At 34.4% G+C, this 19,836-nt stretch overlaps 1 protein-coding gene across 1 annotated transcript in view; it reads left to right on the top strand.

The window, feature by feature from the left end:
- Positions 1-19,836, top strand: part of HERC2 (E3 ubiquitin-protein ligase HERC2) — a 645,607-nt gene that overhangs the window by 484,274 nt on the left and 141,497 nt on the right. Inside the window, exons 61-63 of the mRNA XM_089238586.1 lie at positions 133-318; positions 9,971-10,124; positions 13,672-13,779. Coding sequence (XP_089094712.1) covers positions 133-318; positions 9,971-10,124; positions 13,672-13,779 — 448 coding nt within the window. The remainder of the gene's footprint in view (positions 1-132; positions 319-9,970; positions 10,125-13,671; positions 13,780-19,836) is intronic.

Below are 19,836 nucleotides of genomic sequence, written 5' to 3'. Positions count from 1 at the left end.
TCTATACTTGATGATATCCTTATTCAATATAATGAATTTTGAACAGTGTATTTATTTTATCAAAGTTACATTTTTATCCATTAAAAAATTTTTATTCATGAAACTTTTTTTTCTTATTTTGTTGACATATAGACTAGTGGAGCTGGTGAAAATATGCTACAAGCATCTAAGATACCTGATTTTTCTCATGCTTTGAATTCAGATGATGCTAGAGTTTTATTAGAATTGCTGAAACTAGCTGTTGCAGGAAGAATGGGTGAAAATGGAGTGGGTGTTATTTCTACAATTTTGGGAGATATGAGCAAGTCTAATAAGAAGGTATTTATATGATTATTTGTATAAAATATATAATTTCACCATATTAACTTATAAAAGACATAAAATTCTCTTCTGTGTGTTGATATTGTTTATTAGATCCTATCCTTTTTCAGAATTTCATTTTAATCCAACAGGTTTTTTGGCAATTTAACTCATTGAAACTGATATTCTAAATATTGTTTAGAAAATATTGTGTAAATATTAGTTTTCTGTGCAAGAAATGTTTATCTATAATGATTGTTTCACCACATTTCATGAACAAATAGTGAATAAAATTAACTGTTCACTAGAAAGCTGTCACTATTACCTTCTTCAAATGAAAGGTTTAAGCATTTGTTTATATTTGGTATCATGGTCATTTTATGAACATAAAAGCTCATGTGTGCTTACTCAACCAAGAGGCTGGTGTACACTTGGGGTGTGGGCTTCCTACAGAAGCAATGTCTGTGTTTTATTCATTTATTCAACACAATAAGGGATGCTATTGGGGCTATAGACATTCTTGGTACAATAGCTCTACTACACGTGAAGGTTGTAACTCTGTGTAAGGAAAGATTTTGAAAAGAACCAAATGTGTATCAGCAGGGGCAGCTCGGGCTTACCTGCTGCCCGGTTGCGAATCCTCATGTGCCACACGTAATGGAGACCCTGCCAGGAGGCTGATAGGCCTTCAGTGAAGGGGACCTGGAGATAAACTTGATTTTTTTCAGAAAAAAGCTATATGTCATTGTTTACCGTGCAAAATGTGTGTGACTATATGTCCAGCTTTTGAAGTAGAATTTTTTTTTTGTGTTCCAGAATTATTTTACCATTCTTAATGATGCAAGATAACTTAATCTTTGAAAGAGCACTTATTTTTGTGAGCCATCATTATTTATCCTGCAAAGATGATATTTAACAGAGTAATTTTTATTAAGAAATTTTTTTTCAAAGGTGTTTCTGGTACTCCAGGGGCCAGACAAGTGGAAAGCTAAATTTTTCCTTTGCTTTCATTTGACTATTGTGAAATAAGTTCTGAAAGAGGGCATGGGCCCCCATCCTAGGCTGCAGGGGGCCCTAGGCTGGGATCTTTTGCAGCCCCCCAGTCAGATTTCTCATGGCCCCTTCTATAGTTAATTTATAGCGTAAAAAAAGCAAAAAAATTATGAGATTTGTCCCAGGCTCTTGTGGGTGCCATGGGTGAGGGAACCAAAATGCACACATGCTCTTGTAATAGAGTACAGGGGTGACGCTTGGCCATGCGACCCATTGTGGCCACACGGGTCACCGCTCAAGAAGGGTGCTAAATCCGAAGTGAATGGGTAAAAAAAAGTTCCATTGGCTGAAAAAAATCAAACTGTCAGCTCTGGAGGGGTGCAAAATCCAAAATGAAAGGGCGAAAAAAAATGTTTTTGTTAGGATAAATTGTGAGGGAAGGGCATGACCTTCTAAGGTGGGCTGACAGGGCTCCAGCGTAAGACCTGGGACTAAATCCTTATAACTTTTTTTTTCACTCTATAAATTAACTGTAGAATTGGCCCCATGAAAGATTCCAGTCTAGGGGCCCTGATGCAGGAGGTAAGGGCTATGGAGGGGACAATAGGTAAGAGATGCAAAAAATAAGTCCCACACGAGTACAGATTTTGTCTCGAGCCACCCAGATAGCTTACATTGTTGTTTCTGGTATTACGGTCAGAAGCCTTGTCTATTTTCTCAACATTTCTGTTGTTGAGGTATGACTCAAAAGCGTGATGTCATGTGAATTTTTACTGTGTTAAATTTTGGGGTCTTAAGTAAAGTCTATGCTGCTGCCCCTTACAACCTGCCGCCTGGGTGCGCCGCACCCCTTGCACCCTCTCTTAAGCCATTCCTGTGTATCAGACTCATAGGGCTTATGAATATCCTTTGGTACAGTAGATGAATGTCCTATTGACCTGGGCTACCTCTTATCCTCTCTCTTCTTAGTAATCCAGAATTTTTCTTGCTACAACATAATATTACATCCATCTAAGAATTCTACAGTGAAATCTCTTAATAGGTAACCATCTTTATTGAATGGGTACCTCGTTTTGTGCGTTTTTTTAAAACAAACTATTGGCTTCATAGACATAAAAAAACAACCAACTTTATTCCACAGCCACCCTGTCTCAGAACACTTTTTGGAATAAATAAAGATGTTTGAAGAAAAAACTTTATGTGGGTAAATCGGCCTAGTACTCTTTTCAGCTGTTAGTGATGCATCTCAGTATACAACTTTAGCTTCATTTTAATTTGATTTATGTGTTTTTTTTATGGGAAATATATAAGATACTCATAACAGTAGGAGCAAGGAAAAAAAATGTGAGGAAAATTGGAATTCCTACAATAAATATATCTTTGTGAATGTGACAGTGGCAGCTCGTGGTCTGATATTCTGGAGGGCGCATATTTTAAATATTTACTGCCATCTATCGTTGAAAATATGTAGTCAAATATTCTAATTTATAAGGTGTATTATAGTTTAATGATAAAGTTATAAATATATATTATTTTTTTAAACTCAAATATATTCTAATTTAAAGATACAAAACATACACTAGATAAAAGATAGATGGCGGCATCAATGTAATCGGCATATGTTTTAGCATGGCCAAAACAAGCATAATAACCTGTGCTAACAATCCCCTTCTTTCGTATTTCTCAGTGCTAAGCGTATCTTGTATCGTCAGAGGACGTGAAGTGCCTAAAAGAGGAAAGAGTAATACAGAGCTCTCCCCATGGAAGGCTCTGCCAAACTTTGACCATAAGGCTCGTACTTTGTGGAACACTTTTTTTTTAATCAGTGCCTTCCAAAACTATTTCTTTTCTAATTTCTCTAATTCATTTGGAAAATAAAGAAATTCAATGATATTAAGTTAGTATCAAATACATTTGAAGAATTAAGTTAATGACACTTGGAATTTTCAGGGGGCACATGCACCTTCATGAGCTGCCCCTTGAATGTGTGTGTTTTTTTCACAAACAAACATTGCACATATTGCATGCAACATTGAGTGAAATTTACAAATCATTTGCTGCTTATTATGATACAGGTTTGATTGAAAACAGCTTTTTCTTATTAAATTTTTGTCACTTCCCTAAATGCATTTGTGTCTGAATCTTCACTGGAAATTGTGAGTTCAAACAATATGTTTCCATGCTTGAAATTACAGAACGATTTGTCAAGTATTTTTCTAGAAAGCAAAAAAAAAAAAATCTGAACTTCAAAGTAAACACTGACTTATGGCTATATTGTGTATCGATGCTGTCAAACTTCTAATATAAATAAATATTTTTCACATATGTTATGTTTCCAGTATAAAATATAATTTGAAACATTTCAAGTGGCTTTTACCCCCAAGTGGAAGAAAAAAATTTTCTATTTTTTGTTCATAGCTAAGAATGATAATTGAGCTTCAAAGTGGTCTCAATATAGACTCTCCTATATTGTTTTCAGATATAAAGTGGCACAAATGAGTTTTCTCTCCTTATGTAAATGCAGCCCTTGTGCCACCTAAAAAGCAAAAAAGATTGATCACTCCTGTTTTAGATGTTCCTAATTTGCTGCCAGATTGAGCACTGTCCTACAAATCAGAAAGCAATAGCTCAAGACAAACTGTTATGGAGACAAATACAACCTGAGACCCACAAAAAATTTGAATTCACTCTTTCATATTACTATTATTCTTTTTCACACAATTGAAAAAACAATCAAATTTGGATAATTTCTTACTCCAACTCATCTATCAAGCTCAATCTACAAATGCTTGATAGGATTCAAGTCAGCACCCTGACCTAGCCAACCATTAAATTTTCATTTTGGGGCTTTTTAAGTAATGCCCAACAACTTTAAAGCTATATATTTGCTGTCAATGTCTTACTGAAATATTGATTATAGGGTATGTGTCACATAGTGAATGACAACATGTAGTTATGCAGTACATCTTTGAAATGAAACCTGTCTCTAGTGTTTTCACATAGTACATAGGTCCAACGCAGACAAGGGACACGATAGCCTAGGTTGATAAGATACTCGCTACCAAACTCGATAAGTACCAAAGGATGTTTAGAGGTATCATTATTTTGATACCAAATTCATCCTTGTCAGAAACCTTTCTGGTGTAGAGGTATGATAGATACAGTGGCGTGACCACAATGATTGCTAATTGTAGGGAGTGGAAGACAAGGCAAAAATGTTTAACATTGCCATTCAGAATTGGCAATAAATTGTAGGTCTGGGTCTAATCAGCCCCTTATCTGCAGAAAATGACTGTGGTACGATCATGCCCCCCCCCCCCCCCACTAGGGTAGGGCCCGGGATGATTCTCATCATTTTTTTTGTTTTTTCACGCTATAAATTCATCATAAAGGGGCCCCTAAAAGTCTGGTCTGGGGGGCCCGCTAAAGATCTAGGGGCCCTGCTGTAGGATGTGGGGGCCATGGGTACGACAAAAATTATCAATGATCAACACCATTAAAAAATATGCATATCCATGCCATAACATTCCTGATTATGTATTCAACAGTAAGAACTTCCTTGGATTTTTCTTGTTAAGGGGTCTCATACCTTTTAACATGGTGAAAAACTATGCTCTAATAGGAATATCATTAAAAATACTATTTAACCATCATTTATTCCAAATTTTTTACATATAATCTTGATTGTATGTGCTATCCTATGCTGGTATAAAGTTTTACATATCTTAGATACTTAATTTTTTGTAAATTTTCAAAAAAATGCATCAAAAACACCTTGCATGCATGATAAAATACCATGACATCAATGTAATTGAATAAAAATTGATTAAAAATAAAGAAAACTGATCGATTCATGAAATGAAGCAAAAGGTTAAGATTTCATTAACTCAATCTTATTTAAAATAAAATTATAATTTTTAAAAATTTTGGAATTTAAATTTTAACATTTTAAAGGAAAAAGCTGTTGGAATGTCTATTCCATCAGAATTTTATGCAAGTAAAGGTTGGTTTCATACGTTTAAGAAACTAATCTGATTACGCAATGTAAAAATCACTGGCGATCAAGCCTATGCTGAGGAGAATAAAATTTCCAAAGTCTTTGCAGAAAAGTATTAAAGAGAAGGGTTATGCATCTCAGCAGGTGTTTAATCCTGATAAAACTGCACTATTTTGGAAGAAAACGCTGCAAACAACATTTATCACCCAAGCAGTAAAGCAAACCCCTGGTTTTAAGGATTGTAAAGATAAAGTTACTATGAAGAGATAGTCAATACCATCTCTTCATACAAAAACACCAACTGGGGTGAAAATTCCTGAAGTTAAGGGAGGCTGCTATGACTCCACTTAGCACTTCACGCTACTAATCCTTGTTATAAGGAATTGAAAAGTGTGTCTCTGGTGTATTGGTTAGTGCACTCAGGGTCATAACTAGGGGGGAGCCGGTGAGTCTGCTGCCCTGGGCACTGGACCAGAAAGGGTGCAAATTTCAAACTTTTACCTATCTTTTAACATTACGGGGGCGCCAAAATGCATGCTTGCCCCTACTGACCAAGCTTCTAGTTGCGGCTCTGAGCGCACTTGCCTGGTATGCAAGGGGACCCGGGTTCGATTCCCGGAGGAGACAAAATAACTTTTCTTTCCAAATATCAGTTTCAGCATAACATACAGAAAATTCAATTTCTCAGTATAAATATACTATGTTGTTTTGTTCAAATGCATATGGGTACATGATAAAGTCCACCATCATTTTTAAATCTGTGAACCAGCAGTCATTGAATGGAAAGGATAAGTCAAAGCTCCCAGTATTTTTTTATGAACAATAAAAAGGCTCAGATTATGAAAACATTTTTCCTCTATGAGTTTAAATAGTGTTTTGTTCCAGAAGTCAGGAGGTACCTTGAGAGTGAAGACATGCCATTCAAAGTTCTTTTGATACTGAATAATGCTACTGGACATTCAGAAGTCAATGAGTTTAAAGCTGATGGTGTGGAAGTCCTTTATATGCCTCCTAATACAACATCTATCATTCAGCCCCTTGATCAAGGGGTAATGCGAACATTCAAGGCTCACTATATATGTCACTCAGTGGGGATGATTGTGCATGCAAATAGAAGATGCAAATGCAGAAAATGTCTTGAAGGTATGGAAGAATTACACTATCACTAATGCCATTACTGTCATTACTAGAGCCATGGCAGCTCTTAGGAGAGAAACGGTCAACTCAGGTTGGATTAACCTTTGGCCACAATGTGCACTCCAGGACACAACCATCTCTACAGAGCCAATTTAAGAGATTATAAAAGACATTGTCACATTAGCGAAACAGATGGTTGAAAAAAAAAGGTTTCAATGATATGGATATAGAAGAAGCCAAACTAAAAATTGCTATTGCAAAATTCTAAATTAAATTGCATTCTAAATTATTACAATTGCTATTGCCTAATAGCAATTCAGAGGCATTGCCCGAGGAGTAATTAATGCAGCTGAATGCGCCTGAAACTGAAGTGGTACCAGATGAAGACGATCAAGATAAAGAAGTGAAAGACAAGTTCACACAATGAGTAACATAGCAGAAGGGCTTTGCAAGTTCAAATCAGCAATAGGTAATTTTCATGACATAGATCCTTCTATGGTACTTTCTTCATATATAGAAAAATTGGTAGAGGAAGCCTTGTCAACATACTCTAACATCAGTGGCGTAGCCGTAAATAGAAATTTTGCCTAAATTGGCGCCTATTTTTATAAATTACTTGATCTTTAAAAAAACTTGAAAAATATTGACTTTTTCTACCTTCATTGACTAAAATTATGAGTAAGGGGGAAAAAAATCTACATTTATATTTGCGCCGCTTGCAGTTTCACAGTGATTGGGTTTGTACTAATCCTTAAGAGATGAAGGAAAAAAAAGAACGTGGAGGTTTTCATTACCATTTTTGACAATTGCTCTCAAGCTCTTCATCTGGAAGCATGTTCAGATCAGCCCCTGTTCCCACCTTTATTAAAGGACAAAATCTTGCCTGCTTCTAGCTGTAACTTTTTTCTCTTGCTATTGGTCGTTTCTCGGTAGATCTCCTAGAAATACCTTTCATAGGTATAAGGATATGGCATTCGCAAAATACTCATTCTGTTCTGGAAGGCCTCCAAGAGCAATGACTAAGGCCCCTTTTGTAGAAATTAGGCACAGGAACCTATTGTGGAAAGACCACTGAACCTATGAAGTAACAACGAGGATTCAAGCTCCAAGAAGTATCGCCTTTTTTTGGGAGCCTGAGGTAGAGAGCTTGAACTGCTAGAAATACCACTTTATGTATGGTGACTTAGCTAGAATCATAGCACCTAGAAATGACACGTTATCTGCAGGTGCCTTGGCAAGAGCTACTAGCTTGTGTATAGGGTAGTGTCAAAGACTAGGGAAAGGTGGAAAACAGCTACAAGCTTTTGAGCCCTTAAAAACCCAAGATTTTAGGACACAAAAGGGGGTTCTGGAAGAGTTTTTCTTAAAGGGGGGTAAATAAAAACCTATAATCTTGGGTCAATAGCGCTCTGATATGTAGAGAATGGGAGAGCAAATTATAGTCATCTATATTTGTACGACAATATATTGTACTATATTATATAGTGATAGTGCATAGTTTTATGTTAAAATGTGACTTTTTCAGAATCATTGTCTTTTTCATGGTGTAATTTCTCTTTTCTATGAATCACTGTTATGCATATGCAGCAGTGTGCAGAATCGGAGAAATTATTCCCTGGAAAAAGTTTTGACGGGTGTGTTTGTTAACTCATGACACGTATATCTCCCCTCCAATTTTCCAGTGTTTCTTAAACTTTTGGCAGCCGTGGCCCCCCCCCCCCCAACTTCATCATCATTTATCCGTGACTGCCCAGAATAGCCTGACGCAGAGGGTTCTCAAACTTTTTCCACCTGAAGTGCTCCTTTACCATATTCAATGCTTATCCGCGAGCTCCACCTGCTCCCTAGAGCTGTTTAACAAAAAATATTTTCAAAAAACCTTTGTCAGGGTCTGAAATTTTAACGATCTCATCTTCATGAAGTCCCTTTTGCACTTGAGGCACCTGGACCAGACCCGAACCTGTCCATGTATTACGAGGAAAGTTTAAAAGTAACTGAAGATGCATATATATACTATTTCAGAAAAACAAAAACTGTCCACGAAACGTTGAGTCTACTCTTAAAATATTATCTAGTGTTTTTCAATTAGTACTTATGCGAGGGCTTACAATACTTTCTAATATGAACTATGGTGTCATGAGGTTTGCCAGCACTTAGCTGAAGGCCCTCTAGTCAAATTACGTTGGGAAAAATCCAAGAACTTACTAGTTCTTGGCACCGCGGAGCATCCCGAAGGTTTTTCAAAGAGATTCTTTGTTAAACTGCTCAGGGGGCTCGGAGAAGCATTGATTAAAGTAACAGGGCACCGTGGATGAAAAAGTTTGAGAACCTCTGCGCTAGTCTGCACCATTCAACACTCAACATATTCCCATTCTTTCATCACATATACGTTATGATCACGCATAATATGAGAAAGAACTTTCTGGCATGCATTAATTATGCTGACTGTATTCCATTCTTGGTACCAGTAATGACTAAACAAGCCGATATAGTTCAGTTTGACGTTTTAAAAGCGATACTCATTTTTAGTATATTATTTAAATTAAATTCATTAGTTTTTTCACCAAGCAGATTTTCAAGGATATTCTTTGCTTGTATTTTTTCCTTTTTTATATATCCTGTCTGTTATTTTTTCAGGTTGTACTGAAACAAAATTACTTTTTACTTGTTCTCGAGATGGTTCCACACACTTACTGTCGTGAAGTATCAAAACCATATGCTACTTGAGCTTGACTTCCTCACTTCCTTAAAGCCTGAATTACATTTTATCCAAAAAAATCATAGAATATTCAAATACAAATACAACGCCACAACAAGCAAAATGCCCAATGAGGTGGCTGATAAAAAGATGCCCATAAAAATATGGATGTCATATATTTCAAAAATACAGCAGCCCAATTAAATAAAAATGCAATTAACACAAATTATAAACAATATATACACATGATAAAATATTATACAATGCCCATAAAGAATACTTATGGTGCCTTATTCTAATGTTTTAGTGTTTATTATGTGTAAAACTTCCCAATCCTACCATAGAGATAAAAAAATGAATTGATCGTTTCTATGTACGATTAATCGTGTCACATTAATTTTGGTCGATCCCAAAACAAAAATAGTATAAAAGCTCACTTAACACAAACAACAAATTTTATTTTTTTCAAAAAACTTTTGGAAAAGATCTTCCTTCTGCATTATATATGTCAAGGTTACAGCAGTGTACGTAAATGAACTGTTGCAGTTGGCATCACTACATTTGTCAAAAGACTTTTGGGCTCTACTATAGATGACTCCATGTGTTTATTCAACTTAATCTTTCCAGAAGTATAAATGCTCAATGATACAGTTTACTTTCATAATATCAGACTAAAATCATTAGCCTAAATGAGTGGCGAATCTTCAGCCTTAAAGATAATCATATGTTATAGTTAGTCCTCAAATTATAGTCTTCAAGATTGAAATTCATCTTTCTTCTGATGATTCCATGAGAACCTAATCTGCTACATTTTAGCCTAAATATTTTTTTCTTATTTTCTGTAGGTAGGAGAAATGATTTTGGAACTCTGTGTGAATGAATTGGAAGATGTTGCTATTTGTGGTGGAAACACGTTCAGGAAATCATTGCCTGTAGTACAAGAATCAAGTCATCCATATCCTTCTCACACTGTACTCAATAATTATGTTATATTACCTGGTGAGTTCTAATTTATAAAATAGAAACACATAAAACATATGATTTTTTAAGCCTTGTTTTTCAGCAGCCATAAATTCTTTTAATGGATAATAACTGAGATATTTTTATACCTCTATGTGCTTGAGGTAAAAGTACACCATGTCACAACAGGGAAATTTTACAGGAGAGCAGTTTAAAGAGTTTTTTGTGTATCTTACATTACAGCTTGCTGATTTTATAAAGTTAATAGTTGTGTTATTTATTGAAATAGGTGTGTGTCCTAATAGACTAAATAGATTTAGTGTCCTGTATAGTGGAGCCTCTCCTAACAGACACTCTCAGTTAATGGACATTTCCCATGACCATTAACACCCACGGATGTAACTAGGGGGGAGCAGGTGGGTCTCATACCCTGGGCACTGAACCAGAGGGGGCGCAAATTTTATTTTCAAACCTCTCCTTCAACATTACAAGGGGGCACCAAAATGTGCACTTGCCCCGGGTGGGCAACTAGATGTTTGGTAAAACATCTAGTTGCAGCCCTGTTAACACCTCCCAGTTAATGGACACTTTTCTGATCCCTAGTCCCATGGAATAGTTTTAACGTATTTCACTCCCTGTTAGTGTACAGTAAAATCAGGCAAACTCTATTTTTTTTCTATTCTAATTTATTCATTTTTGGTCATTAAACTGAGAATTTATCATATTTATTTAAGATTATGTAATAATTCCAAACTCATGTTAGTAAATATGATAAATCGTAAAATTAATTACTTAACTGAACATAGCTATAGTCTGGGCTGGTGAATTTGAATTGTAATGTGTTGGTTTTGTTTGTTGATACGTGTGAAGAACGCCAACATTACAAGCCTGTAATGTTATTATGAATGTTTTTATCCTTTTCACATTTATTTTAATTCCAATTTTATTGCAAAATGTGTGTAGTGCAAGTACAGGTAATCATATACACATACACACACGTAAAAATAATTAATTGGTTTTATGAGGAGAAGAAAGGTTCTAAATTTTTCCATATTTATCAGACTTTTCAGCTTTATTTGGTAATTATGCATAATCGTCATTAAAAGTGATAAATGACGTGAAATTTAATTGTTCTTTATTTAGACAATTGATTATTATGCATAACCACAGGTGTATCACTTTCAGAGTAGCACAAACATTTTAACATTGAAATGTATAGAAACCAACTGCAAGTGAAGCCAAGCATCGTATAAATGTGAAAGCCGTATAAATGCAGTTTCCATTGTATAATGTACTTCCTCATTAGAGGACAAAATTTTTGGTTTTATGGGTGTCTGTTATTTCTTGTAAGTTATACTGTACCTCTGTATAGTGTAACGAAAGAACTGTAAATTAATAGCATTGTTCCAATACAGACTATCCCAAATTGTTTGTACAGCAGATATCTCTGTAACCACTGACTTTACAAACATACTGTATTTTCCATTACAAAAAGTTTTCAAATGATGTGCAGTAACTTAAAATCTGAAAGTTTACTTTAGGGGTTTTACACATGAGAAAATGAAGGAATTAACTTTTTATACAGTCCCCATCAGAGGTGCTAACCTGAAGAAAACATTGGGGTGCTGAAAGTTGCTGGACGTCCCGTATATACAGGACTCAAGCAGGTATGCAGAAGAGGGAAGGTGCATTGCATTGTTCTTTCTGAAATTATTGGGGGGGCGGCTCAGCCCCCTTACAATATTGGGGGCCTCAGCCCCCCGTGCCTATGGTCCCAGTGTGTTGAAAAACACAATTAGAAAGTTGTTGCTCTATCTTTCCCGATTCCAAAAAAAAATATTCCACATTTTTAAGGACAATATTCGCTGTGTTATTCAAATTCAAAGAACAGAGGAAAGTTTGGAAAAAACAGCATTAAATGTGAGTAAAATAGTTTTTCTGCATTTAAACGCTGTTCTTTCCCAATTTTCCACCTTTTTTTTATCAAATACCTCAGTGAATAATGCACTTAGAAAAATGGAATCTTTTATTGTTGGCATCAAGAGAGACAGGGTCTAATTAGGTTTTTAAGCACACAGGTACTGCATAAAAAGTTGATTACTTTATTTTTTCTTATGTGTACGACCCCTAAAATTAATTTTCAGATTTTAAAAAGTAACTGCATATCATTTGAGAACTTTTTGCAATGGAAAGTATGTTTGTAAAGTCAACGGTTACAGAGATATCTGCTATGCAAAAAATTTGAGACAGCCTGTATAGACAAAAATGGGCATGATAGACAAAGTGGTATCCTTTACCTCCAGCATGCAGAAAGGTATGTCACAAAATATCTGTACAGGATAAATATTTACAATATTTATTTAGTATATTCAAGTGGGGGCTCCTACATATCTGAAGTAGAGTCGTTTCAAGGGAGTTGGTACCCACTGTTTCAGTTACCTATGGTTCAGAAAATGATGTGCATGGTTGAAGCACTTAATACATAAGTGCTAGTGGGAGAATCTTGTCAAATCTGGGCTTAATTGCCAGATTACGGGGAATCAACATTGTCAACAGCAATATTCAGATGCAGAATATGAATAAATGATAACTATGTAACATATTAACAGTTTTTTTTTATAATTATTGATAACCTGAATGGATACAGATTTTCCGTATTTCAATGAAAGCAATATGGTCAGCACAGTTATTTTCCTTGTCGTATATAGATACTGTTCTCAGCAGAGACACCTTTCGCGGGCCGGGTGGAACACCTTGGCGATCCACAGGTTGTGCACCTCGATCTAAGTTATATAGGGCATGGTAGCCCAAATCGATAAGATACTCACCTGATGTACCAAGGGATGTTCAGAAGTGTCACGAGTTTAATACCCGGTTCGTCCTTGTCAGAAAATTTCCTGATACAGGGGTACAACAGAAATGGCAACATGATCACAGAAAAAGATTGGCTACTGCACGGAGTCCCACATGGAGGGGTTAGCGCACTAACCTCTCAGTGAGTATAGAAAAGGCTGCTGTTCAGCATCACCATTAAATTGTAGGCCCTTGTCTGATTAGTCCTCGTGTGAATCAAGGCTAATGGATGACCCTGGTGCAACAAAAATGATCAAATGATTAAAAATACCAACAGAACAGCTATGGGATCAGTAAATCATTGGTAGGTTTTGACAGATAGGAAGCACTTGCAATTTTGGCACTTGTAAACCAAAAGAAAGAAGGGAAGGCAAAATGGTAGATTTAACTAGGGTGCACCCTGAAGGCCCATCATATCAAACCCATTCTTAATAAATTTCATTATATAATGTTTGACAAATGTTGTGCATGTTAAATTTTAAGTGTAATCATTTGACTTCAGATGAATCAGCAAATGATTCAACGCATAAATGTATTTATTTTTCTGTTGCATGTCTGATTGCTTGCATAAACTTGGAAAACAACAGAAAATAAATTTCACTTGACTATCATTATCTAGTGACAAGTATTGAACCCAGGCTTTAACAATGTAAAGCTGTTAGATACTCATATGACCACACAGCAGCTCATTGATGAATAGAAATAACCTATCCATGATACATTTTTTCTATAGGTGCTGAGGCTCTCCGAATTGAGTTTGATAGAAAATGTTCAACTGAAAAGCATAGAGATGTTCTAACAATAATGGACTATCAAGGAACTGTAATAGACAGTAGATCAGGTATATTAAACAATAATAATATATAACATATTGTCTTTGAATATGTATGTGGGGTTTAAATTGATTTATTTTTTTAGTAAGTTTCCTTTTTATACCATACCACCACCTTTTCATTGTTCTAGTAATAATATAATCTATGTTTATTTCAAGTTCAAAATATCAAAAATTGAAAAATAATCTAGAGTACAGTTAAAAAACTAAATTTTATCACCACTCCAGATTTAGATTTTCACATAAGGTGAACTGAGGTAAGTGGAAATTGGGGTTACGTGGAACCATATGTAATTTGTAAAAATCAGTTAGCTTGTGGGAATAGTAGCGTCTGCATTTCTCTTTTTTCCTTACTCCATTTTTTAGTAAAAATGTCATTGGTTTGATAGCTGCTCATACAATTTCATGTGGAAAAGTTTGTGGTCATGTCGCCACCTGTTGTGCCCTTTATACAGGGCCGCAACTAGATGCTTGGTCACCCGGGGCAAGTGCGCATTTTGGCACCCCCCCCCCCCCCCGTAATGTTGAAGGAAGAATGTTTGAGAATAAAATTTGCGCTCCCTCTGGTTCAGCGCCTGGGGCACGAGATCCACCTACTCCCCCCTAGTTGCGACCCTGCCTTTATATTTTGTCTATTTCTGAAAATGTGAGTTGACCTAATATCCGTTTTTTTTGGTATCACTTCTTTCTTATTATTATGTAATTTTAATATCATTATGATATTTCTTTTTTTGTCAACCTCACAAATAAGACGTCAATAAAGATGTTTTTTGGATAATGAAACAAAGTTGAAACTTGTTGGAAGGCAAAATTTGGAAAAAGAATCATATCACATCTACCTTTCAATGGCCCAACATTAAAAGTTGAGGTATCATTAAAGGTGATGAAGATCTGTTCTTTCCTTCACCTCTCATTTTTCATAGTCAGAGAAAGTTCACATTTTCCTTATATAATGTTGGTTAATATTTATGGGGGAGGGGTATTATTATATTGTGTGTTTCTGCATGCCAAAGTTGTTAATTAACATTGTGAACTTTCTGCATACTAACTTTGTTAATTAGCTTTTTACACCAGAGTAATAAAATGTTTGGGATTTTTATGATTTTTATGTTTTAAATGAAATTTTCTCGAATTTACTAGGTAGGGCAACCAAAAAATCTCTTTGCTCGAGTTCTCATGATGCTCTTAAGATGGCCCAGGTGCCTACTACGTACGCAAAGAAAAATTCAGTGACTTTTCTTTGATTTATTAAGCAACATTTTTGATTCATCACTCATTATTTGGTGATATCATTGACAATTTCATATTTAATATTTGGCGATGTTGGTGATTTGATACTTGCTATTCTCAGCAAAATTGACAAATTAACACTGGTTATTTGGCTAAATGTCTCTTTTGCTCTTAAAATTAAACATTTCATCAGGATTGATAATGTTGATCAACAATAGAAATTGAGCACAGAAACTTGCAGGGAAAAAAAAACATTCCTAAAAAACATCTGACCTTTCTCATTTCATGACTTTTTCATAATGGTAGACACCCTGTAAATTTAAATTTTCAGACAATCCAATATTCATAACTTTTAAAATTCAGTATCTGCATTTTTCTCTAATTGTGAACAAATAGGCTTATACATTCAACAGATGTATAGACAATGTGAGCGCCCTTTGCTTTGTAGCATGGGTGGAGAAAGGTGGAGTCAACTGATCAAATGTATATATGAATTGACATATCATCGTGCCCCCCCCCCCCCAAACTTCCAAGTCTATCTCCACCTATGCTTTGTAGCTGTATCACCAAGATTTTTAGCAATATTACTTCTGATGACTTGCATTGTAGTCACTGCTCCAACCAATTAATAATTAAAAACATTATTATTATTAACATTATTAACTTAAACATTATTAACTTATATGCACTTGAGAGTTAATTTTTTCCTTCTCATTATCTTTGATAGGAGAAATTCTGATTTTATAGCTATAATTTCCATATCACCGAAGAAAAAATATCATTTAATCTACCAATCTTATTTAACAGAGAATTCTGAACAATGATTATATAGTCACAGCTTTACTGTACTCAGTAATAAGTTTTTTTTCAAATGTAAAAAAATGAGAGCGTTCAGAGGTGTGTTCACATTAAAGTTCATGGAGACTGCTATAACAGAGGTTCTTAAATTTTCTCACCCATGGTTCCCTTGTCCTAGTCAGTGTTTCTCAACAGCATCCCAAAATATTCTTAATAAGAACCACTTTATTGCACTGCACCTGCGCACATCAATATCAACAGTTCATCGCAATGCCTCTGCTAAACATTGTAGACACACCTGGAAACTGTGATTATATTTGAGAACCACTATGCTTTAGTGATAGTTGAGACCACCATGAGGAAAATTACGACCAGACTGAGCACACAATGAAAGCTGCCAATGGGCCGAATAGAAAAAATCGACAGCTGCAAAATGCATTCTAGAATCCAACAATAACATCCTATTCAGCTTTATACAAGCATGACAACTTTTAACAGAAACAAAAAAAAAACAACCAATAAATATTAACAATATTCCAGCATTGATCAAAAAGTAAAATATCTTGCCTCTAAAAAGCTGCCTATACTACCTCAAACACCTAATTAAATAATACTGTTGAAATTGTCCTACCACAGATGGAACCAAGAAACCTATGCTATGTATAACAACCAAGCAAATGACACTGATGAAACCAACCAAATACAAATAGGTACTGTAAACTAAATGACATCCGAGATCTCAATGAAACTAACATCCGAATGTAAAGAACTTAAAGCTGAGATTTCCAAGCTAAGAAAATCATTGGAATTTAGCGACAATGCAATAAAGGATTTGAAAACCGAATTGGAGGAGATGAAAGATGAGCTGAAGGAAATAAAAAATGTCAACTACAGACTGCAAAAGGAAAATCAATCGTTGACACAAAAAGTTGAGAATACTTACACAATGCTGGATGACATGGAATTACGATTGAAGTCATTGAACATCGAAATACAGGGAATGTCAGAAGACAAGGGGGAGAACCTCCAAAATTTAGTTTCTAAAATCGGGTCCCTACTAGAGGTATATCACTGTGAAGAAATCGTTAAGATGCATCGTGTAAATTCGGTCAACAAGAACAAAGCTTGTCCTATCATTGTGAAATTTCGTGACTTCTCGATCAGAGACAAATGGATTCAAGCCGCGAAAATTCGTAAGGGTTTGTTGGCTAGTGAACTAGACAATAAGTACCCTTCGACTACGCTGTTTGTGAACGAACATCTTACAAAAAACTTAAAGAATCTGTTTTATGAAGTGAGACAATTTTAAAAAGCCAATTCATACAAGTACGCTTGGATTAGGAATGGGAAAATACTATTGGGAAAGGTGACGGTGATAGAGTACATCACATTAGAAATATCAAAGATCTGGACAAAATAAACATTAAAAGCAGTGAATCATCAAGTGAATGAATATGAGGTAGGGCCGAAGTCACCTTATCTTGACTCAATTGATATTATAAATTAATTTTCAAATGAAAGTAAAATTAATATTATATATGTAAATATCAGAAGTATGCGTGAAAATTTGAATCAATTGATGATATATTAAAAATAAATAAATTACTCATTCGACTATACCTTATTAAGTGAAATTTGGATAAAAAATGATTAAATAGATTTATATCAAATACCCGGGTATTATATTATTTGTGAGACAAGAATTAGGAATAAATCCGGAGGAGTAATAGCATACATAAAAAATGCTCATGCTGTACAAAAAATCGATTTGCATATGACTACAGCAGAAATAATTTGTTCATATGATTCTAATCTTGAGTTGTGTATAATACTGATTTATAGAGCACATGATTTCCAACCAATGCAATTCGTAATCGAATTTGAATCAATTATTAGCAGTATAAAATATCAAAATGTAATTTGTATGGGAGATTTCAATATTGATATCTTAAAAATAAACTATGAAATGGAGGAATTAACAGGCATGATGGCAAAAAATGGATTTTTGTCTTATACTGATACGCCTACCCGATCAACATCGTGCATTGATCATATATATATAAGAAATGCAAAATTAAACTGTCAGTATGAAACTGCAATAGCCAAAATTCATATAACTGATCACTGGCCATTACTTTTAAATGGTTATAATGCCGAAAAAACAAAAATTACAAAATCTGAAACTCTTGAGCAGAACAACATTGATAGGGTTGATTATTTAAACTTTGAGACCTGCATAAAAAATTATAAAGTGAATGAAAATGTTTTCTCAGAGAAAAATATGAATATATTATACGAAATATTTATTGATATCATCTACAAACACCATTGTTTCTGGATGAAAAGTATTTTTAAAAAAAAATGGAAAGAAAAATGAATGGATAACGGTTGAACTAAAAAAATGATTGATATTAAAGAGAAATTATACAAAAGATTCAAACGAAACGCACATAATCAAGAAGCCAGGTTAAAAAATTATGAAAAAATGCTGAAAAAAAAGATTAGGTGTACCAAAGAGGAATATTTTTACAATAAATTTAATGCTTGTGGAAACGATACAAAAAAGCAATGGAAAATCATTAACAACCTAATAAATAAAAATGAGAAAATAATAAAGATACCCACTGATGAAGATCTCGGTATTGTGGTAGAAAAAATGAATGACTATTTTATTAATGTAGTCAGCAAGGAATCAAATGAGACAAATACTGATAACGATCATTGCCCAATGAAAATGTCTTGTAACCAAACTAATTCTATGGTTTTTACTCCAGTAGAAGAAAAATATGTTAAATATATAATTATGAAATCAAATAATAACAAAGCAATTGGATACAATGGCATTAATGCTAGAATGTTAAAAATAGTTTGTAAACATCATCTGCGGTTCATAACACACATAATCAATACTTCAATTACTGAAGGTACTTTTATTGAAAAACTTAAATATACCATTGTTAGACCTATTCACAAAACTGGAAATATTAATAATTATAATAAGAATCGCCCAATATCGATACTTCCAATTATGTCTAAAGTCATAGAAAGGGGTAATGAAAATGAAAATTGTGGATTTCCTCAACTCTTACTTTGCAAAAAACCAATTTTGATCTCTTGAAAATAAAAACACAGAAATGGCAGTTCTAAAACTCACTGAATACATTTACAAGAATGTCAATAACAATAAAAAAACCCCTTTCTGTTTTTTTGGATTTGCGTACAGCATTTGACAGCGTTGACCATAAAATACTTCTGGACAAAATTAATATTGTATAAGGCTGGTATAAGAGGAAAAATACACGACTAGTTTAAAAGCTACTTAACGAACAGAAAACAGGCAATTAAAATTTAAAATGAAATAGGATCTTTTAAGCAAATAGTAAGCTGTGTCCCACAGGGATCGGTACTTGGAGCGATACTCTTTTTGCTTTATGTAAATGATATACAACACCTACAAATGAATGGAAACATTATTAGTTATGCAGATGACACAGTGCTCTTCATTTCCTATAATGATAACCTAAACCTTAAATATAAAGCTGAAAATGATATGACAATAATTTCACAATGGCTAAAATATAATAAATTGACCCTTAATTTAAATAAAACTAAATTTATGCATTTTCAATTATATAATAACAGAAATATAGAACCAATAACAATACAATATCATGTAGGTCATTGCTCACGCAATGAGTGTCGCTGTATTGAAATTAAGGAATCCAATGAAATAAACTATCTAGGAATCGTTTTTAATAAAAACCTTAAATGGAAGACTCAAGCTGTGACAGTAAGTAGTAAACTAAAATACATCAATACCAGGATTTACTGCTTGAAAAATATTATATCCCCTAAATTTCTCCGTACTATTTATTTCGCATGGATTTTACCAGTCATACAATATGGTATATTGGTATGGGGCGGTGATTATGACTCAAATATAAATATAATAAGAAACACTGTGAGAAAAGTTGTGAATAATATATCTGAAAAAATAAATATAATCCAGGACTGTCACAATGATTATAGATTTGACAT

Source organism: Pholcus phalangioides, unplaced genomic scaffold (genome assembly GCF_987345545.1).
Source record: "Pholcus phalangioides strain wild (caught in Gottingen) unplaced genomic scaffold, Ppha-v1.0 ptg000011l_1, whole genome shotgun sequence".
Classification (NCBI taxonomy): Eukaryota; Metazoa; Arthropoda; class Arachnida; order Araneae; family Pholcidae; genus Pholcus; species Pholcus phalangioides.
The sequence above is the reverse complement of the archived record's forward strand: the minus strand, read 5'-3'. Positions and strand labels throughout refer to the sequence as shown.